This window comes from Pteropus vampyrus, unplaced genomic scaffold (assembly GCF_000151845.1).
Source record: "Pteropus vampyrus isolate Shadow unplaced genomic scaffold, Pvam_2.0 Scaffold318, whole genome shotgun sequence".
NCBI classification, from domain to species: Eukaryota; Metazoa; Chordata; class Mammalia; order Chiroptera; family Pteropodidae; genus Pteropus; species Pteropus vampyrus.
Genome location: NW_011889099.1, coordinates 1,642,067 through 1,660,491, shown reverse-complemented (window position 1 = coordinate 1,660,491; position 18,425 = coordinate 1,642,067). Strand labels below are relative to the sequence as shown.

Here is an 18,425-nt window from a genome sequence, read left to right as displayed (position 1 = left end):
CTTCTGGGTATTTATCCAAACAAACCCAAAACACTATTTCCAAAAGGCATGTGAATTTATATGTTCATTGCAGCATTATTTACAGTAGTCAAGCTATGGAGGCAATCTGGGTGTCTATCAATGGATGGGTGGATAAAGAAGAGGTAGTACATATAGACAATGGAATATTACCAGCCATGAAAAAGAATGAAATCTTGCCATCTGCAACAACATGGATGGACTTAGAGGGTATTGTGCTGAGTGGAGTAAACCAGACAGAGAAAGACAAATGCCATATGATTTCACTTTTACATGGAATCTAAAGAACAAAATAAACAAACAAACAAAACAGAAACAAACTCATAGATACAAAGAACATTTTGATGGTTCCAGATTGGGGGGGGCGGTAGGGGGATGGGTAAAAAAGGTGAAGAGATTAAAAAGTGCAAATTTGTAGTTAGAAAATATGAGAATGTAAAGTACAGCATAAGGAACATAGTCAATAACATGGTAATAACTATGTATAGTGCCAGTGGGTACTAGAATAGTCAGGGGGATCACTTTTTAAATTATATAAATGTATAATCGCTATGTTGTATACCTGAAGTTAATATAATATTGCATGCCAGCTGTATATGAAAAGTAAAAATATTTTAAAAATTACACTTAAAGGAACTCAAAAAAAGAACTATGAGACTCAAATGTAATCATCTGTTAAAAACACTTGGTAAACTGTAAAATACTAGACAAAGTTGATAATTTACGATAATTAATTATATTCTTCCTACTTCTCCTTCCAAATCTGACAATGGAAATGATAATCAGTAGCTCCATAAACAGAAACTCCCACATTAAAGAACATAATTTTAATCAAATAGCCTGGTTGCAGCCCTGGCTTGAAAAGGGAAAGAATGCAGTCAGGAAACATCAGAAAAGCCACATTTAGTTGGTGCTAATTTAACCTGTATGGAGTCTCTGACACTGGCACATTGTAGAAATGAAAAATAATTTCACTCTAAATTGACTGAGCGTGGAATAGGTATATATAAATTTCCCATGTGATCAGTGAACTTCAACTCTGTTAGGATCTACTTCAAATTTGATCCTGTACAGTATGCTGGGAGTAACTCATTAGATTAACTGCCTTGAAAGTACTGATACTTTAAGGCCCAGTTCAATTACCTCTTCCATAATTAGCCCCTGAATCTCTTCAATTGGAATTAATCTTTCCCTAGTCTGAGCCCCAAATACAAGGGTTAGGCCTCTAGTATGGCACTCATTCAATCTTAGTTTATCTTAGAGTTTGTATGTGTGTATTTGTGTGTGAGTACGTGCGCATGGATGTGTGCATATATGCTTGTGTACCGCTTCACTCACAGAGTATAATCTAAGCTACTGAGGTCAGGAATCATGTCTTGGTCATTATTATACATCCTTCACAATATCTAGCTCATTGCCTTACATATGGTAATTGCTCGATAAACATTGCTGACTCACTGTTAAAGGAGAGTACATTTACTGTTAAGGGAATTATTTCCTTTTTTCTGTACCCTATCCATTTCAAGGCTTAAGGTGTTCCCCTCCTTATTGAATCCTATAATTTAGGGAACAAGTCCATGAAGTAACAGCTTACTGTAGGCATAGTTTTGGAAAAATGGAAAAATCAGTACATAGCATAAGAACCATAATCACTGTTCTTTTTTTCATGCTTCATTATCTTTAATTAAGTACAAAAACTCTTCTGATAATGTCACCTAGAGATCATTTCACTCTCTCCTCTGCTTGGCTGCTAGTCTCTTATTTCTGTCTTCAGCAATGATGAGGTGAATAGCCTATTCCAATAGGAAAGAGAAATCCATGGTTTGTTGCCTTTGCCAATAACGAAAATGTTGGAGAGCTGGATGACAAAGCTGTTGTCATGGGCATCTTTCACATGAACTACATCAAAAGAACCAGATGTCTCTCTGTTTGGTGGTCACACCAATTCTTCCCAAGTTAGCACCTCTAGTCACCATACATAGGTTACCAGTGTCAAACTTGATAAAACCAGTAATTTCGTCAGTCTCCAAATTAATCTGAATGACGTCATTCACCTTGATAAGGGGATCGGGGTAGTGGACGATACGAGCATCATGAGCTACCAAATGAGGAATTCCTTTTGATCCCACCCACAAAGACCCTTCTCACTTTGCACAAGTTGTATTTGGCTTCCTCAAGTGTAATCCGATAAACATCAAAGTGGCCCTTGATTGTCACAGATCAGATGGAAATTCTCTCCAGTCTTGTAAATGCTGATGACATCCAGAAAACTAGGAGGGTAGTTTATATTAGTTTGGACCTTGCCATCAATCTTAATAACCCCCTGCATGCAGATCTTCTTTACTTCATCTCTTGTTAGGACATACTTAAGTCTGGTACTTAGGAAAATGATGAGAGAGAGACATTCTCTCAGCTTTTGGAGACCATTAGAAGGACAAGGAGCAAGCACACGAGTTAGGTTACCCAGCATCCAATGCTTTGAAGCTGCAATATGCTTCAGATGTTTCTTTGGATTACAAACTATGGCTGCGCTAGGCACAGAAAGAGCCATAATCACTGTTCTTGAAGCAAAATAGTTGATGCTCTCAGATGTGACAACAGGGATTCCCATTCTGAGTACAGCAGTGTTGTTAAATCCCTTAAAGGAGGTCAATGTACTTGAGTTACATAAGCCTCCATCCCAACGGGAGTCAAGGTCCATCTAGGACAATGTTGTCCTATACAGTAGCCACTAGCCACATTGAGCACATGAAATGTGTCAAGACTGAATTGAGATATAATGTAAATATGAAACACACCAGATTTAAAAGACTTAGTACAAGAGTTAAAAAATAATATAAAATATTTTACTAGTAATTTTTATATTGGTTGCATATTGAAATGAAAATATTTTGGATATATTGGGCTAAATAAAATATATTTTTAAAATTCACCTTTTCATTTTTATTTTTCTAATGTGCCTACTAGAAAATTTAGAATTACAAATGTGGTTTGCATTATATTTCCATTGGACAGTACTAAAATTGGACTTCTGCCCCAGAAAAGGATCTATCCTTAAAACAACCTAAATGCTAATAATTAGCACATCCATCATCTCCTCTTGAGGCTATCAGGACCTCTAAAACCAAAAGGCTGTGACACAAAGCACTGATACAAGTCTATGTCTTCATCTCCAAAATATCTGAGTCTGTACACAAGCTATGAATAGGAGCTCCGAATAAAGGCCTTCCAAGCACAGAAGAAAATTATAAAATTTTCAAGAGTTACAAGCAAATAAGAAAAGGCATTCTTGAAGTTCCTGAACAAGAAAATCTCAGTATTTACCATCTTAACTTGTGCTGACATAATGCCACAAGAAACCAAAAAGGAAAAATAAACTCTAAATGCTTTGCATGAGGTAGCACAGTGCCTTCCATTCTAACAATGTTTGTTGAATTGAATTGAATTGGGAAGAGGTTATCTAATTGGATTTGATGTCTTTTTAAATTGAAGTCAATGAACCAGGGTATGTCCATACACAACCCTAAAGCTCTCCACTGAGTCTATTAACAGGTATTGAGAGTGGATACCGTGCTGTCTTGGCTCTTTATATAGCAACTACTGAATCCTTGCTAAAGCCTTAGTGGCTACAGGGCAGCATTAGGTATAAACTTTACCTTCATTGTAATAAATACCTTCTTATATCCATGTTTTACCTAAAGTAGGAGGGCTCCTGTGACATGACCCCTAAAACCAGCATCATAACAGAGCCCCTGATGATTGAACATACCTTCAGTAGTTATATTTTATCATTCATGAAGTTTGGGCTGTATGTATAAGGCACAGATAGCACCTGAAATTAGAATATCAAAAAGAGACTTTAAGAGATTTTAAGAACTCATTAATTAACATTTTCACAATATATATACACATCAAATCATTAGATTGTACAGTTTAAATATTTTACAATAGTATTTGTCAATTATACCTCAGTAAACAAGAGAGAAATAGGAAGAACAGATTTTTAAGCAAAGGGAATGTAAACACTTGAAAGAATAGTCCTGTACAATTGTACATAACTCCACTTAAAACATAAAAAGCTGAAAATGGTATCGACAGGTCTATTCAGTTAATTTAGTGACATATAAAAAGAAAAACGTGCAACCCAGGCATTTGGTATTGTGAAAACAGACTAAGCAGTTGATTGGTCGATCTATTTTCAACAGGTTGTGTGACTATCCTGTAGGCATACTTAGTCTGTGGCTATTGCCTTAAAAGAGGCAAAAATCCAATCATATATAGTAAAGCGGAGATGGTCACAGTGACCCAGCAACCTCTGTTCAAATTACTCATATTAGGACACTCTTACACTGGATTGTTTTGAATGAGATCCAAATCTATTTATGTATTTCCTAGTCTTCTTTATCACCTCCTGGTGTACCATTGAGCAATTTTTGAAGAGACAAGCCACTATTACAGTATTGTTAAGGCCCTTCTCATTTTCTAGTTCAAATCCTTGTTCATGCTGTTTGCTAAGTACTTGTTCCCTGTGACAGCTTTCAGCCAAACAGAATACACTGAATGTGCATTCCAAACCACCCTGTCCTGCTGGGCTCCAAGTGAAACAAGCTCTTCAGACTCCATCATGTGAACTTTTCACAAGGAACAATCTCTCTCAGACAATTCCATTCAGAGATACTATCCGTGAAACTGGGACTCAGGGAAGGGGTGACATCACAGGCTTCCCCCTCTGGTCAGGGTCATGACCACCAAGGTTGTATTTAAGAGGCTCCCACGTGGTCTAGCACATGATTTTCTTAATGATCTAACATTCTCCTAACTTTCCCATAAGCTTCCAATTTAAGATATTCACACTTAAACACAAAGTTGGGTACTGGTGTCAAGAAAGGATGGGAATTCAGGAAGTAAAGAATGAGAAACTCATAGCCAGGATCTCTCTTAGGGGCAGGAGAGTAAATGTGAGACATGCTATATAATAAATGTGCCATAAATGCAGTTTCTTGGCAGTGTATTAGGAATCATAGAAATACAACAAAGTATATCCAACCAAGAGGCTGAAAAATAAAATAAAATAAAATAAAATAAAATAAAATAAAATAAAATAAAATAAAATAAAATAAAATAAAATAAAATAAAAATTAAAAAGTGAGAGAAAATGTTTAAAAAAAAAGATTTGTTTTAAATAGCTAAACCAAAGTTTGTAGATGAGAACTTTGCAAAATGCAAGAGGATTATTCCACTGAGATGGATAACCATCTTGTCTGCAGTTAGGCTAGAACAGAAAAAGAGCAGCACACCAGGTTGGATTCTGAGGAATCTGGGGTTGTTTTCAGAAAGACCTGGCTGGGAGCGCCTGAGGAAGGCTTTAGACTCTGGAAGATATGGAGAGCAGCTCATAGATCCAAGATGGTTTACATTCTAGTTCACACCAGAGTTGGGGCATGTGGATTTGGTGGCCTTTCAGGTCTCTCTTTAGTCCAATGAATCTATGAACTCATCTCTCTGTGTAACATCATCCTGCTCGATTTTGAGAAAGAAATGTGCCCAAATAAGGGGGCATTTGACTGTAATATGCCCGCTAAGCATTAGATTTTTTTTAAGTTCTCGACTTACTAAGGAAGATGGAATCAAAAGAAAGAGAGGTAAGCCTGCTCTGTGCATACACATTCCCATCTTATAAGTGGCCATGACGTTCCCACCAGGTGAGCCTCTTAGCTCGGAATTGTTTCAACATGACAGTCCTGATTTCAAGGGTCTCACAGAGCTCAGCTGGTCAGACACTAGATTATCAAAATGAGAATATCATAGAAAGTTTTTCTCTACCACTGCGTATTGAATTAAATCACAGATCAGAAAGAGTTCAAGCTATGGAGACCTTAAAGATCATCTAATACAACTAACTCCTTTATTTCATATACCAAGCAATATGGGGCTGACTTGCTCAAGTTCAGTTATTAGGAAAGTCAAGGCTTAAACCTGGATCTCATACGCTTGCCACTGATGCCTGAGACACTATAATCATATCTACAAATAAGAAGGAACATTGCCAACTTATTATATGCTACACATTTAATGCCCCATAGAATAAAAGTGCTCCTCTGAAGGTTTGTTTTGAACTTTCCTTCTCATAATATAATTTTATGACAAAAATAATTATTTCATTTACAAAGATAAAAGTACAGTGTAATGTTGAATATGGCTTTTCAACCTACATATGAAGTAATGGAATTTGTTACACACTTCACTAGAGAAAAGATTCCCTTGGGGATTCAAACCTTAATGGTTTAAAGTCTGATGAGGCAGACAAAGAAACAAACTGACGATTACCATGATGAGTCTGTATGGGAACTTTGGGGAGGGGCATTTAACCTGAACTTGGAAGGGCAAAACAAAACAAAACAAAAAAGTAAAGCCTGAGGTGAGCTTTGAAGGCTGAGGAGGAGTGAAGTAGGCAAAAAAGAGTTTAGGGCAGGGCATTTGAGACCAAGAAAGCGACAAAGTAAAAGGGTCCAAAGACCAGAAATGTTAGAAAGTTCAGGAAACTTCTAGTGGTCCAGTTTGGCTGGTAGCTAGAGTGCAATGATGGTGGTGAGGGGTGACTTGTGTTCCCTGAATGCATGACTTGAACAGTTTCCCCCAAAAAAACACAATATAGTAACAACAGTACATTTGCCATGCCAGAGTGGCTTCGCAATACAAGTTTCCTAGCCCCACTCAATGATCAATATATTAATGAAAATGTAATACACAATATAACTAAGGGAGGAATAGTGACATGAGCAACGGTCATCCCAATAAGTCACTGTGTCCCTCCCTAGTGAGGTCAGGTAGACATCAGAAAATCAGAGCCTTCACTTGGGCTCCTATAAAATAACAAAAATGAGGAAATTTCACTTAAGTTTTTGCCTCAGTCTTCCCATCTGTGCTCCTTGAAGGAAAATGTATGAAATGTGCAAAGTGGTAACAAAGATAGTATGTAGAAATGGGGAGATTTATTTTAAGCCTGCAAAGAAATATTACCAACAATGACCAATTTAAAGTTAGCTCCTGAATTAATCACAAATCTCACAAGGTCAACTCAGGTTTCGAATTTCACTATCATTCTTTAAACATGAGAGGGAGACCAGAGTTTGCCACCTTAAAATATGCCTTTGGGATATTGATTATTTTAAGCTGGTTATTTTTAAGAAAGAAAAGACTGAGAAATAATCTTTGACTCTTCCCCTTTATTTGCCTAAAGGAATTTAGATAGAAAAACATGCTTCAGGAAGAGATCCTTAGCATAAGCACCTTAGCAGATGTGAATTAACTGTGGCAGACAGGAAGAAATCTACAAAAGCCTGTTTGTTGGACCCCCTCTGCATCCCATTGTTTCTGAGTGGCCCTGCAAGAATTTCTTTACAACTTGTTTGCTCTTTCTTATCTACCTGTGAATTGCCTACAAACCCTTTGAAATCCTAGACCCCTGCCTCCTTCTCTTTAGTACGGAATAGCATATAAGCCTCAACTGCCCAATATATCCTTGGGTCTCATATTTTTATGGGAGTCTCATATGTATATATGTAATAAATTTGGTCATTTTCTCTTATTAATCTGTCACATGTTAATTTTTTTTAATTTTTATTAGTTTCAAGTATACAGTACATTGGTTTGACATCTACATAGTTAGTAAAATAATCCCCTCAATTGCTCCCTCCCTCCCCTGACCCTCCACCTAGCCAATGTATTAATGCTAATTGCATTCCTTATGCCATGCTTCCCCTCCCCGTGACCATCCATCACCTACTAATTTGTACTTCTTTAACCCTTCACCCCATTCTCCCAACCCCTCAAACTCCCATCCCCTCTGTCCATCACCAAATTGTCCACTATGTTTGCAGGTCTGTTTTTGATTAGTTTGTTCTTTTTATTCCTTACAATCCAAATATAAGTGAAATCATATAGCGTTTCTCTTTCTCTGTCTGACTTAAATACCTTCTAGGTTCATCATAGCAATAACTTTTTCCATTCCCTTCCTTTTCATATGTAGGAGCTTGTTTTCTTATCTTTTTAACCATTCCATCCCTTGGTTGGAGCACTTAATTCTTTTTCATTTAAGTTACTTATTCATAGGAATGTACTTGTTACCATTCTTTATTCCTGTTTTTTTGATACATGTTTTTTTCTTCTTAAAGAAGTCCTTCCAACATTTCCTGTAATTCTTGCTAGGTGGTGATAAATTCCTTTAGTTTATTTTTGTCTGGGAAGCTCTTTATCTCTCCTTCAACTCTAAATGATAGCTTTGCTGGATAAATTATTCTTGGTTGTATATCCTGGGTCTTTATTCTTTTGAAAAATGTTTGCCAGGCTCTTCTGTCCTGCATAGCCTCTCTCGAGAAATCAGCTGCCAGTCGTATGGGTGTTCCCTTACATGTAATTATTTGTTTTTCTCTTGATGCTTTTAATTTTTTTTCTTTTTATTTAATCTTTACCATTTTAATTATGATGTGTCTTGGTGTGGGCCTCTTTGGATCTCTGATTTTTGGAATCCTCTGAGCTTCCTAGGGTTTTATGTCCATTTCCTTCACCAGGTTAGGGATGTTTTTCATCATTATTTCTTCAAACAGTCATTCAACATCTTGATTTTCTTCGCTTATGCCAATAGGATGAATATTTGGAGCCTTAACAGTGGCCCATATCCTGCTTAAATCATCTTTATAGTCTTGGCCTCTTTTTTCTTGCCATTCTGTTTGAGTGTCCTGATCGACTTTCCTGTCCTCTAGATAGGGCATGTGATCCTGTTCTTTATTCACTTTGTTTATTCCTTTGTTTTTTCCATTTAGTATACTTCTCATCTCAGATAATGTGTTCTCCATTTCAGACTGGTTCCCTCTTATAATCTCCATCTCTATTTTTATCTGTTTGTTGGAGTTCTCTACACTTCCCAAAAGTTCATTGAGCATCTTTATTATCAGTGTTTTGAACTCTGCATCTGTTAGATTATTTGACTCCATTATATCTGGATCTCTGTTCTGTTCTGTCATATGGTCTCTGCTTCTTTGTCTTCCCATTTTGGCTGACTTTCTGTGTCTATTTCTATGTACTAAGCAAAGCTCCCAAGTCTCCCAGTCTTATTAGTGTGGATTTGTGAAGTAGGTGTCCAGTGGCACAGTCCTGAGAGGGGTTCAGATGCAGGCCAAATTTAGCCCAACCCTTGACCCCTCCAGGGCCACCTGTCAAGATTCAGCAAGCAATCCACAGATGCTGTGCTTATAGTTGCCTCAAAAGGCCACACCAGGAACTGAGGCCAGCTGCCTCCCATGTGAGTCTAAGCGCTGCTCAGCAAGATGCATCTGACTCGCTGAGGACACACCTGGATGTGGCTTGGGTGGGGCCCAGGTTGGGGCTGGCAGGGTTTCCAGGAATCCTCTGGGCGAAGCGACCTGTTATCCAGTTTGATGACGTCACATCTATGGCGGCACTGTGTCCGCACACTGAGAGTGGGGAGGGCTCAACGGAACAATGGATACCGCCGGCAGTTCTGTACCGAGGGAGTCTCACCTCGACCCTCTCTCCGACAATGTCTCCTTGTAAATCCCTCGTTCCCCTCACACGCAGCCGGATCGGCACTGGTGCTCAAAGCAAGCAGGTCTGTCGCCGCGAAAATCCGCTCAGGGACGCGGTCCCTTTAAGAGGCGTCTGCCGCTGCCGCAGCCTCTGTCTCAGCCGCTCGAGACCAGGTCGCCCCAGGTCCTCGCCCTGTCCTAACTTCTGCCATTGAGAGTGCTTTCTTGGATTTCTCCGTAGTTGTATGGCTTGTTCATTTAGATCCCAGACGATTTTTCTTTGCTGCGGCTCCTTGTTTCCGTCACAACTTTGATTTGGTCACCAGAGGGATGAACAGAGCCTTTATCATCTACGCCATTTTGAAGCACTCCCTGTGCCTCATGGTACTTTGATTATTAATCCAGCCATAAGAACTTAAAAAGTTAGGAGAAAAATTATTTTTTCTGCCTCCACAGTTTTGGCAAGCCAGACAGAAGAGAATGATCAAATTCATTACAAAGGTACATACAGGGGTTCCATAAGAATATGAGACTCACGGAGGCATTGGGCAGTTGAGGTTTATATGCCATTCCGGACTAAAGAAGGGGAGGCAGGGGTCTTGAATTTTAAAAGGGATATAGGCAATTCACAAGTAGATAAGAAAGAGCAAACATGTGGTACAAGGGTCTCGTATTCTTGTGGAACTCCCTTAGGTACATATGTAATGAATTTGGTCACTTTTCTTCTGTTAATTTAATCATTGGCACAGCCAAAACATAGAAAGGTAAGAGTAAAATTATTTTTTTCTGCCACCACACATGTGGGATTCCAGTGGCATCACATGTTAAAGTCACAGGATTTCTGATTGTCTGAACAATGACTTATTATTCAGGCTCTTCAAAACTGGAGGGGGGGGAGGGAGGGAGGGAGAGAGAGAGAGAGAGAGAGAGAGAGAGAGAGAGAGAGAGAGAGAGAGAGAGAGAGAGAGAGAGACAATGAATTATCTTCTTGAATCAATCACAAATATCACAATAAAGTTACTCAGGTTTCAGACTTCACTGTGCATCACAATCACCAGGATCCCTTCCTGAAAGCAAATTGTTTCTGCTTCTGGGACCTTCCCTTTCAGATTTTAATTCATTTGGAGGGCAGTTCTAAAGCTACCACATTCTCAAGGATGTGGTCATGGGACTGACCACACTTTGCAAAAAGCTGAATCTAATGGTTAAAAATGAGGGTAAAGGCATGCAGGAGACAATCATCTAGAAATTAGAGCATGAGCTTTAGGTGTCTTACTGGGCAGTAAGTAAACAGAGAAAGGGAGCAGGTGAATAGCTATACCTTGGTCTGGATGGGGGCTTACTCATCTACTAATTTACTGTATGTGCATATGGATGAGGCACTGTGCTAGGCACTGGGGATTACCGGAGGAAACAAGACAAATGAGGTCCCTGTCCTCTTACTGACATGCTTTCTTAAAAGTCTCCATACCTACCTGTTAAAATTGCTGTGGCTGCTCAGTCCTATAGCCCCAAATGCGCCAATGATTCCACTGAAAGAAGGTTCTCAAACACAAGAAAGGAGAATAATAGAAGCCACGGCTATTTTGTTTTTTTCAAGACTAACCCTCTAAGAGATTCTGCAGCTGGAATTGAAGGCTTTCTCAGCCTTTCAGAAGCAGTACAGAACACACTGGAGGTGCTTCCTACCTGGTATGGTTTGAGTTATGGGAGGGTGTGAGAGAGCAAAGCCTTCCCAGAGAAAGCCCTGTCAAGGTAAACATCTCTACAGCCCTGGTTAACCAAATGCCAATGTCCCCAGGAAAGAGCATCCTACAATGATACCGTGTGCTATCCCTGCTCCAGTGTCTCACTGGACAACCAGGCATCCTGCCAGACCAATGTTCCTAAAGCACAGATTGGATGGTATCACCACTACCCCAGGATAGCATCTAAAGTACAAGGCCACGCATTTGAGACCCTCTGTACTTTCTCTGCCTCCCCTACCCAGCTCCTGTGATTCCCTGAACCCACTTTACTGTTTTTCTCCTTCTCAAACTTTTGTTAGATATCCTTCCTCTGCTGTTATCCCATGTGCCCTCCCCTTCCTACCCATTTTTCTGGGCCCAATTCCAAAGGCCTCCAGAAGCTGTGAACCTCTTGGCAAGGAGGGCATCTATCCTCTGAATTCTTCTGCACAGCCCTTGTGTGCTTTTCACACAATTAAAAGTGCCTTCTTGACTACATTAATTTATCTTCCAAGCCAGGATGTGCTCTTCGAGGATAAGGATTGCTTTTATTTATTTTTTAAATACCCCTTCTTGGAGCCTAACCCAGTGCCTCAGTAACTACTTCTGGAATGCTTCAATGGTGAGTTTTGATTCTATCACAGAACTCATCATATTTTGTTGTATTATTATAATGCATTGGTCAATTACAATTCTACTCCAAAGGCCACGCTAATGAAATAGAAACAACTCTCTGATATGAACCTAAAGACGAAGTATCTATCTATATAATATATGTTATGCATTGGTTTTGGGAGAGCCTGGGGAGATCTGGGTATTTTAACTACCTCTACCCCTTCCATGACTTCACTCCCACCTCCTCCAGCCCCACCCCACTCACTCTATCTCTTTCATCACCTCCACTCCATCCCGCTCCTATTCACTTTAGCCTTTTAGGTGTCCCTAGGACTTTCACTTCCAAATTCTTTCCAGTCTTTCCCATATTCTTTCAGACAGGGAGAGGTAGTTCTTTCATTATTCCAGCTGCAAGATGCATCTGGTTGCAAGGTGTATCCCTCAGGCAATTTTGGGAATGCCAAGGCTACCCTAATATCCAGAGTGATGATTCTGGGTACTCATGAGCTAAACAAATCTATAATTAATACAAGATCTGGGATATTTGGGCAAGTTTCAACTATATAACAGCAGCTTCCAGCTCAAACACAGAGATTGTATGTTCTTATTTTTAAATTGATCTATTTTCCTGTTTTTTTTTTTCCCTACAATATAATGGATTTTAATGTTTTAGTGATTGTTTATTTACACAGAAGGGAGAACATTTATTGAGTACCTTTAGGTGCCAAGTACTGTGCTAGATACTTGAAATATGAACTTCATCTTATCTTCACAACAACCTTAGGAGACCCATTGTTCCATTTCACAGATGTAAAACTGAGGTCAATAGACATTAAGTGATTTTCTCAAAATCATGCGGTGAATTTGTGGAGATAGAATTCTGTTAGTCCTTTTAATAAAAGCTAATACTCTTTTAATTATAGTATGCTGTACCCTCAAGTTAAACCCAGAAGTTGATTATACTTCATCTTCTACTTCAAAATAGAGATCACCAAAAAGATGTAACCTCAGAAAAAAGAACTTTTTACATTCGTAAGAAAAAGAAGCATCACTGGGCACCAAGAGTGCCACCATCGTTGATCTCAGGATCTCAGTTGTTGGCGCAATTTTCCTAAAAAGAGCACTGAATTGACTCAGTATCATGTATTACCTGCTCAACCAACACAGCACCTCTTTACACCATAGCATAATCACCAAAAATAACCAACTATTAAAATAAACTCACAACCTAATAGGTTACTTGAAGTTTCTTTCTAGAAAATAGGCGCATGGTACAGTGGAGCAAAAACAGAAGACTCCAGATTTCACAAAGATGTCTAGTTTTACATTTTGATAACATGTCATTGAACTGGCCATACGGTTAAAGTAAACTATCAAATAAACAATAAAGGATAAAAGTATCCTGTAAACAAGTAAACATGTTAGTCCTTCCCCTTTAAGAATTTTAAATACGGTCACATCTATTCATTCAACAAACATTTATTGAACTTCACTGTGCATCACAATCACCAGGATCCCTTCCTGAAAGCAAATTGTTTCTGCTTCTGGGACCTTCCCTTTCAGATTTTAATTCATTTGGAGGGCAGTTCTAAAGCTACCACATTCTCAAGGATGTGGTCATGGGACTGACCACACTTTGCAAAAAGCTGAATCTAATGGTTAAAAATGAGGGTAAAGGCATGCAGGAGACAATCATCTAGAAATTAGAGCATGAGCTTTAGGTGTCTTACTGGGCAGTAAGTAAACAGAGAAAGGGAGCAGGTGAATAGCTATACCTTGGTCTGGATGGGGGCTTACTCATCTACTAATTTACTGTATGTGCCTATGGATGAGGCACTGTGCTAGGCACTGGGGATTACCGGAGGAAACAAGACAAATGAGGTCCCTGTCCTCTTACTGACATGCTTTCTTAAAAGTCTCCATACCTACCTGTTAAAATTGCTGTGGCTGCTCAGTCCTATAGCCCCAAATGCGCCAATGATTCCACTGAAAGAAGGTTCTCAAACACAAGAAAGGAGAATAATAGAAGCCACGGCTATTTTGTTTTTTTCAAGACTAACCCTCTAAGAGATTCTGCAGCTGGAATTGAAGGCTTTCTCAGCCTTTCAGAAGCAGTACAGAACACACTGGAGGTGCTTCCTACCTGGTATGGTTTGAGTTATGGGAGGGTGTGAGAGAGCAAAGCCTTCCCAGAGAAAGCCCTGTCAAGGTAAACATCTCTACAGCCCTGGTTAACCAAATGCCAATGTCCCCAGGAAAGAGCATCCTACAATGATACCGTGTACTATCCCTGCTCCAATGTCTCACTGGACAACCAGGCATCCTGCCAGACCAATGTTCCTAAAGCACAGATTGGATGGTGTCACCACTACCCCAGGATAGCATCTAAAGTACAAGGCCACGCATTTGAGACCCTCTGTACTTTCTCTGCCTCCCCTACCCAGCTCCTGTGATTCCCTGAACCCACTTTACTGTTTTTCTCCTTCTCAAACTTTTGTTAGATATCCTTCCTCTGCTGTTATCCCATGTGCCCTCCCCTTCCTACCCATTTTTCTGGGCCCAATTCCAAAGGCCTCCAGAAGCTGTGAACCTCTTGGCAAGGAGGGCATCTATCCTCTGAATTCTTCTGCACAGCCCTTGTGTGCTTTTCACACAATTAAAAGTGCCTTCTTGACTACATTAATTTATCTTCCAAGCCAGGATGTGCTCTTCGAGGATAAGGATTGCTTTTATTTATTTTTTAAATACCCCTTCTCGGAGCCTAACCCAGTGCCTCAGTAACTACTTCTGGAATGCTTCAATGGTGAGTTTTGATTCTATCACAGAACTCATCATATTTTGTTGTATTATTATAATGCATTGGTCAATTACAATTCTACTCCAAAGGCCACGCTAATGAAATAGAAACAACTCTCTGATATGAACCTAAAGACGAAGTATCTATCTATATAATATATGTTATGCATTGGTTTTGGGAGAGCCTGGGGAGATCTGGGTATTTTAACTACCTCTACCCCTTCCATGACTTCACTCCCACCTCCTCCAGCCCCACCCCACTCACTCTATCTCTTTCATCACCTCCACTCCATCCCGCTCCTATTCACTTTAGCCTTTTAGGTGTCCCTAGGACTTTCACTTCCAAATTCTTTCCAGTCTTTCCCATATTCTTTCAGACAGGGAGAGGTAGTTCTTTCATTATTCCAGCTGCAAGATGCATCTGGTTGCAAGGTGTATCCCTCAGGCAATTTTGGGAATGCCAAGGCTACCCTAATATCCAGAGTGATGATTCTGGGTACTCATGAGCTAAACAAATCTATAATTAATACAAGATCTGGGATATTTGGGCAAGTTTCAACTATATAACAGCAGCTTCCAGCTCAAACACAGAGATTGTATGTTCTTATTTTTAAATTGATCTATTTTCCTGTTTTTTTTTTTCCCTACAATATAATGGATTTTAATGTTTTAGTGATTGTTTATTTACACAGAAGGGAGAACATTTATTGAGTACCTTTAGGTGCCAAGTACTGTGCTAGATACTTGAAATATGAACTTCATCTTATCTTCACAACAACCTTAGGAGACCCATTGTTCCATTTCACAGATGTAAAACTGAGGTCAATAGACATTAAGTGATTTTCTCAAAATCATGCGGTGAATTTGTGGAGATAGAATTCTGTTAGTCCTTTTAATAAAAGCTAATACTCTTTTAATTATAGTATGCTGTACCCTCAAGTTAAACCCAGAAGTTGATTATACTTCATCTTCTACTTCAAAATAGAGATCACCAAAAAGATGTAACCTCAGAAAAAAGAACTTTTTACATTCGTAAGAAAAAGAAGCATCACTGGGCACCAAGAGTGCCACCATCGTTGATCTCAGGATCTCAGTTGTTGGCGCAATTTTCCTAAAAAGAGCACTGAATTGACTCAGTATCATGTATTACCTGCTCAACCAACACAGCACCTCTTTACACCATAGCATAATCACCAAAAATAACCAACTATTAAAATAAACTCACAACCTAATAGGTTACTTGAAGTTTCTTTCTAGAAAATAGGCGCATGGTACAGTGGAGCAAAAACAGAAGACTCCAGATTTCACAAAGATGTCTAGTTTTACATTTTGATAACATGTCATTGAACTGGCCATACGGTTAAAGTAAACTATCAAATAAACAATAAAGGATAAAAGTATCCTGTAAACAAGTAAACATGTTAGTCCTTCCCCTTTAAGAATTTTAAATACGGTCACATCTATTCATTCAACAAACATTTATTGAGCACCAACAACTGTGCTAGATGCTAAGGAATATAACTGTGAACAAGATAAACCAGGCTCCCACCATGACTGGACACTGCTGCTTTAAATATTCTTGCTAACTACTTGTTCTCTGCTAATATTTTATTTGGGGGAGAGTCAGAAGTACATGAGGCCTCTTCTGAAATACTTTTAAAGTTTCTTTATGGCAAACTCGGTAGAAATCTCAGTTAAATTTATAGAAACAAGAGATGGCCTGGAGTATCTTTTCAACAAGCACATTGAAGGCTGAGTTAGCTTTCAAGCCATATGTTGGAGGGCTACCAAAGAGGCAGTTTAGACCATTCGGGTGCGCTTGTGGGTTGGAGAGTCTGAGATGCCATCACTGCACTGGTCCGAGGTGCGTTTGCGCGTCCCCTCAATGTCCAGGCGGAGGGCCAGTTCTTCTGAGTCGTTGGAGTTCAAGCCGTCCTCAAGGATGCTACTTTTTCGGAGCCCGCCACTAGCGTAACTGCTGGCAACGCCACTGGCTTGAGGCGGGGAGCCGGGTGCTCCAGATCTCACGCTGATGCTTGCCATGGCACCACTGAGGCCATGCAAGGCGACAGCCTCGTGGAAGGGCTGCAGGTCGACGTCCACCGACGAGCTGGATTCGGTGGCCGTGGCCTGGCTGGGGGCTCCGGTGGGTGGCTTCGGGGGCGTCCTAGGGGAGCGAGATGGGGGAGGAACAGGGGGCACTTTGCCACACAGGAAGCTAATCAGGTCTTCTCGGAGAATGGTGCTCCGGCCCTTCTTCGCCCACTCCAGCACATCTTTCATGCGACGCTGGTGGCCAACCTGCACACCCAGGTCAAAACTTCGTTGGTGGGCATCCCCGCTCTCTTTGTAGAGGCTGGTGACGGCCATGGCCGCACTCTGGAAGGGGTCCCACATAGAGAGTTCTGGCTGTGGGCACCCCGAATCCTTGTAGAGCTGGGCCACTGCGGTGGCCGAGATCTGAAAGAGGTGCCACAGCCTCTGCTGCTCTCTCTTGAGCCCCGCTGCCTCAGCGGTCGCCTCGTCCTGCAGCTCGGGGGGCAACTGCTCTTCCTGCTCGGCCTCGGCCAAGCACTGGCGCTCCCACTTGGAGAACCAGTGTTCCGCGACCCCGGCCTCGCCCTCCTTCGGCTGCTCCTCCATCCTTCTCCTCCTGGCCGCTGGCCTCCTGCTCCGCCTTCTCCTGCTCCACCACCGCCACCTCACCTCCTGCTCCGAGCTCCCCTTCTCCTTCTGCGGCCACCACCTCCTCCGCGTGTGCCGGCGGCGGGTGATCGGGCAGTGGGAGGGGCCCTGCGGCCAACTGCCGCGGTGCGCTGCCCGCTGTCTGGGTGCTCGCCCCGCCCCGCCCCGCCCCGCCCGGTCCGGCCCCCAGCTACGCCGCGGAGATAACTCTGCAGCCGCCGGCGCCGCCTCGCTGCCACCTTCCGGCCCCACGGTCCGCTCCTACGGCCCCCCCATGGCGCCGCGGCCTCCCCGAAGCTGCCGCTGCCGCCGCCGCCGCCGCCACCGCCTCGGTCACCGCCGCCGCGGTCCCGCAGCTCGGCCCCAACCCCCTCTCCGCCGCGGCCGCTACACCTAGAACTCAGAGGGAGGCCAGCTGGAGTGCTGCCTCAACACCGCGCTTGCCTACTGCTTGGCCCCCTTTTCACACATTTTTGAGACTTGTCGACTTCATCCAATGAGCTGATCAAATTTTACATCCTATGTTGCCAGAGAGGATTATGGGGCAACTTCACAGTGTCGATCACATCCAGGGCGCCGATCCGGGAAGGCCAGGGGGTAGAGTGGAAGGAGCACAGACCTCGTGAATAGGCAGGCATTCTGAATCCCAGCAATACTCTCCACACATTAGGTGCCCAAGAAAAGTGTTTTCCGTGAATCGAAGCAATACCTTGTGGAGAGAAAAAAAGATCATATCACACGACCCCTCCTCTCAGCCCCCCGCACGTCTTGGGTCTCAGTTTCCCCAAGTGCCCAATGAGGTTGTTGGATGAGGTCACTGGAAGGTACTTCCAGTCGTGATTTAGAACTTTACTTCTGTCCCTGCAAAGCACATCCTCCGGGCTAGTTGCACACTTAACCGAATTCTAAGTCGCGCTCCGAAATGGTATTGATTTTTTTTCCTTCGATATTTTTGCAAAGTCTTTTTGTCAATAAAAAACGGGTCGAGGTTTTCTGTGTGATCTACTTTCAACTATTGAAAATTCCAAGATGAAGAAGT

At 41.4% G+C, this 18,425-nt stretch overlaps 1 protein-coding gene and 1 pseudogene across 1 annotated transcript; both read right to left on the bottom strand.

Annotated features, from left to right (window-relative positions):
* Positions 1-1,745: 1,745 nt before the first annotated feature.
* LOC105303812 lies at positions 1,746-2,719 on the bottom strand (annotated as a pseudogene).
* A 13,767-nt stretch (positions 2,720-16,486) lies between these two features.
* LOC105303803 (UPF0472 protein C16orf72) lies at positions 16,487-17,344 on the bottom strand. The gene has a single exon (XM_011377610.2). The coding sequence runs from the start codon at positions 17,342-17,344 to the stop codon at positions 16,502-16,504; it is 843 nt and encodes a 280-aa protein (XP_011375912.1). The 3' UTR covers positions 16,487-16,501.
* Between the last annotated feature and the right edge of the window lie 1,081 nt (positions 17,345-18,425).

Excerpts from the sequence above, each read along its gene's own strand:
- LOC105303803 (XM_011377610.2), bottom strand. The coding sequence starts at position 17,344 with ATGGAGGAGCAGCCGAAGGAGGGCGAGGCCGGGGTCGCGGAACACTGG.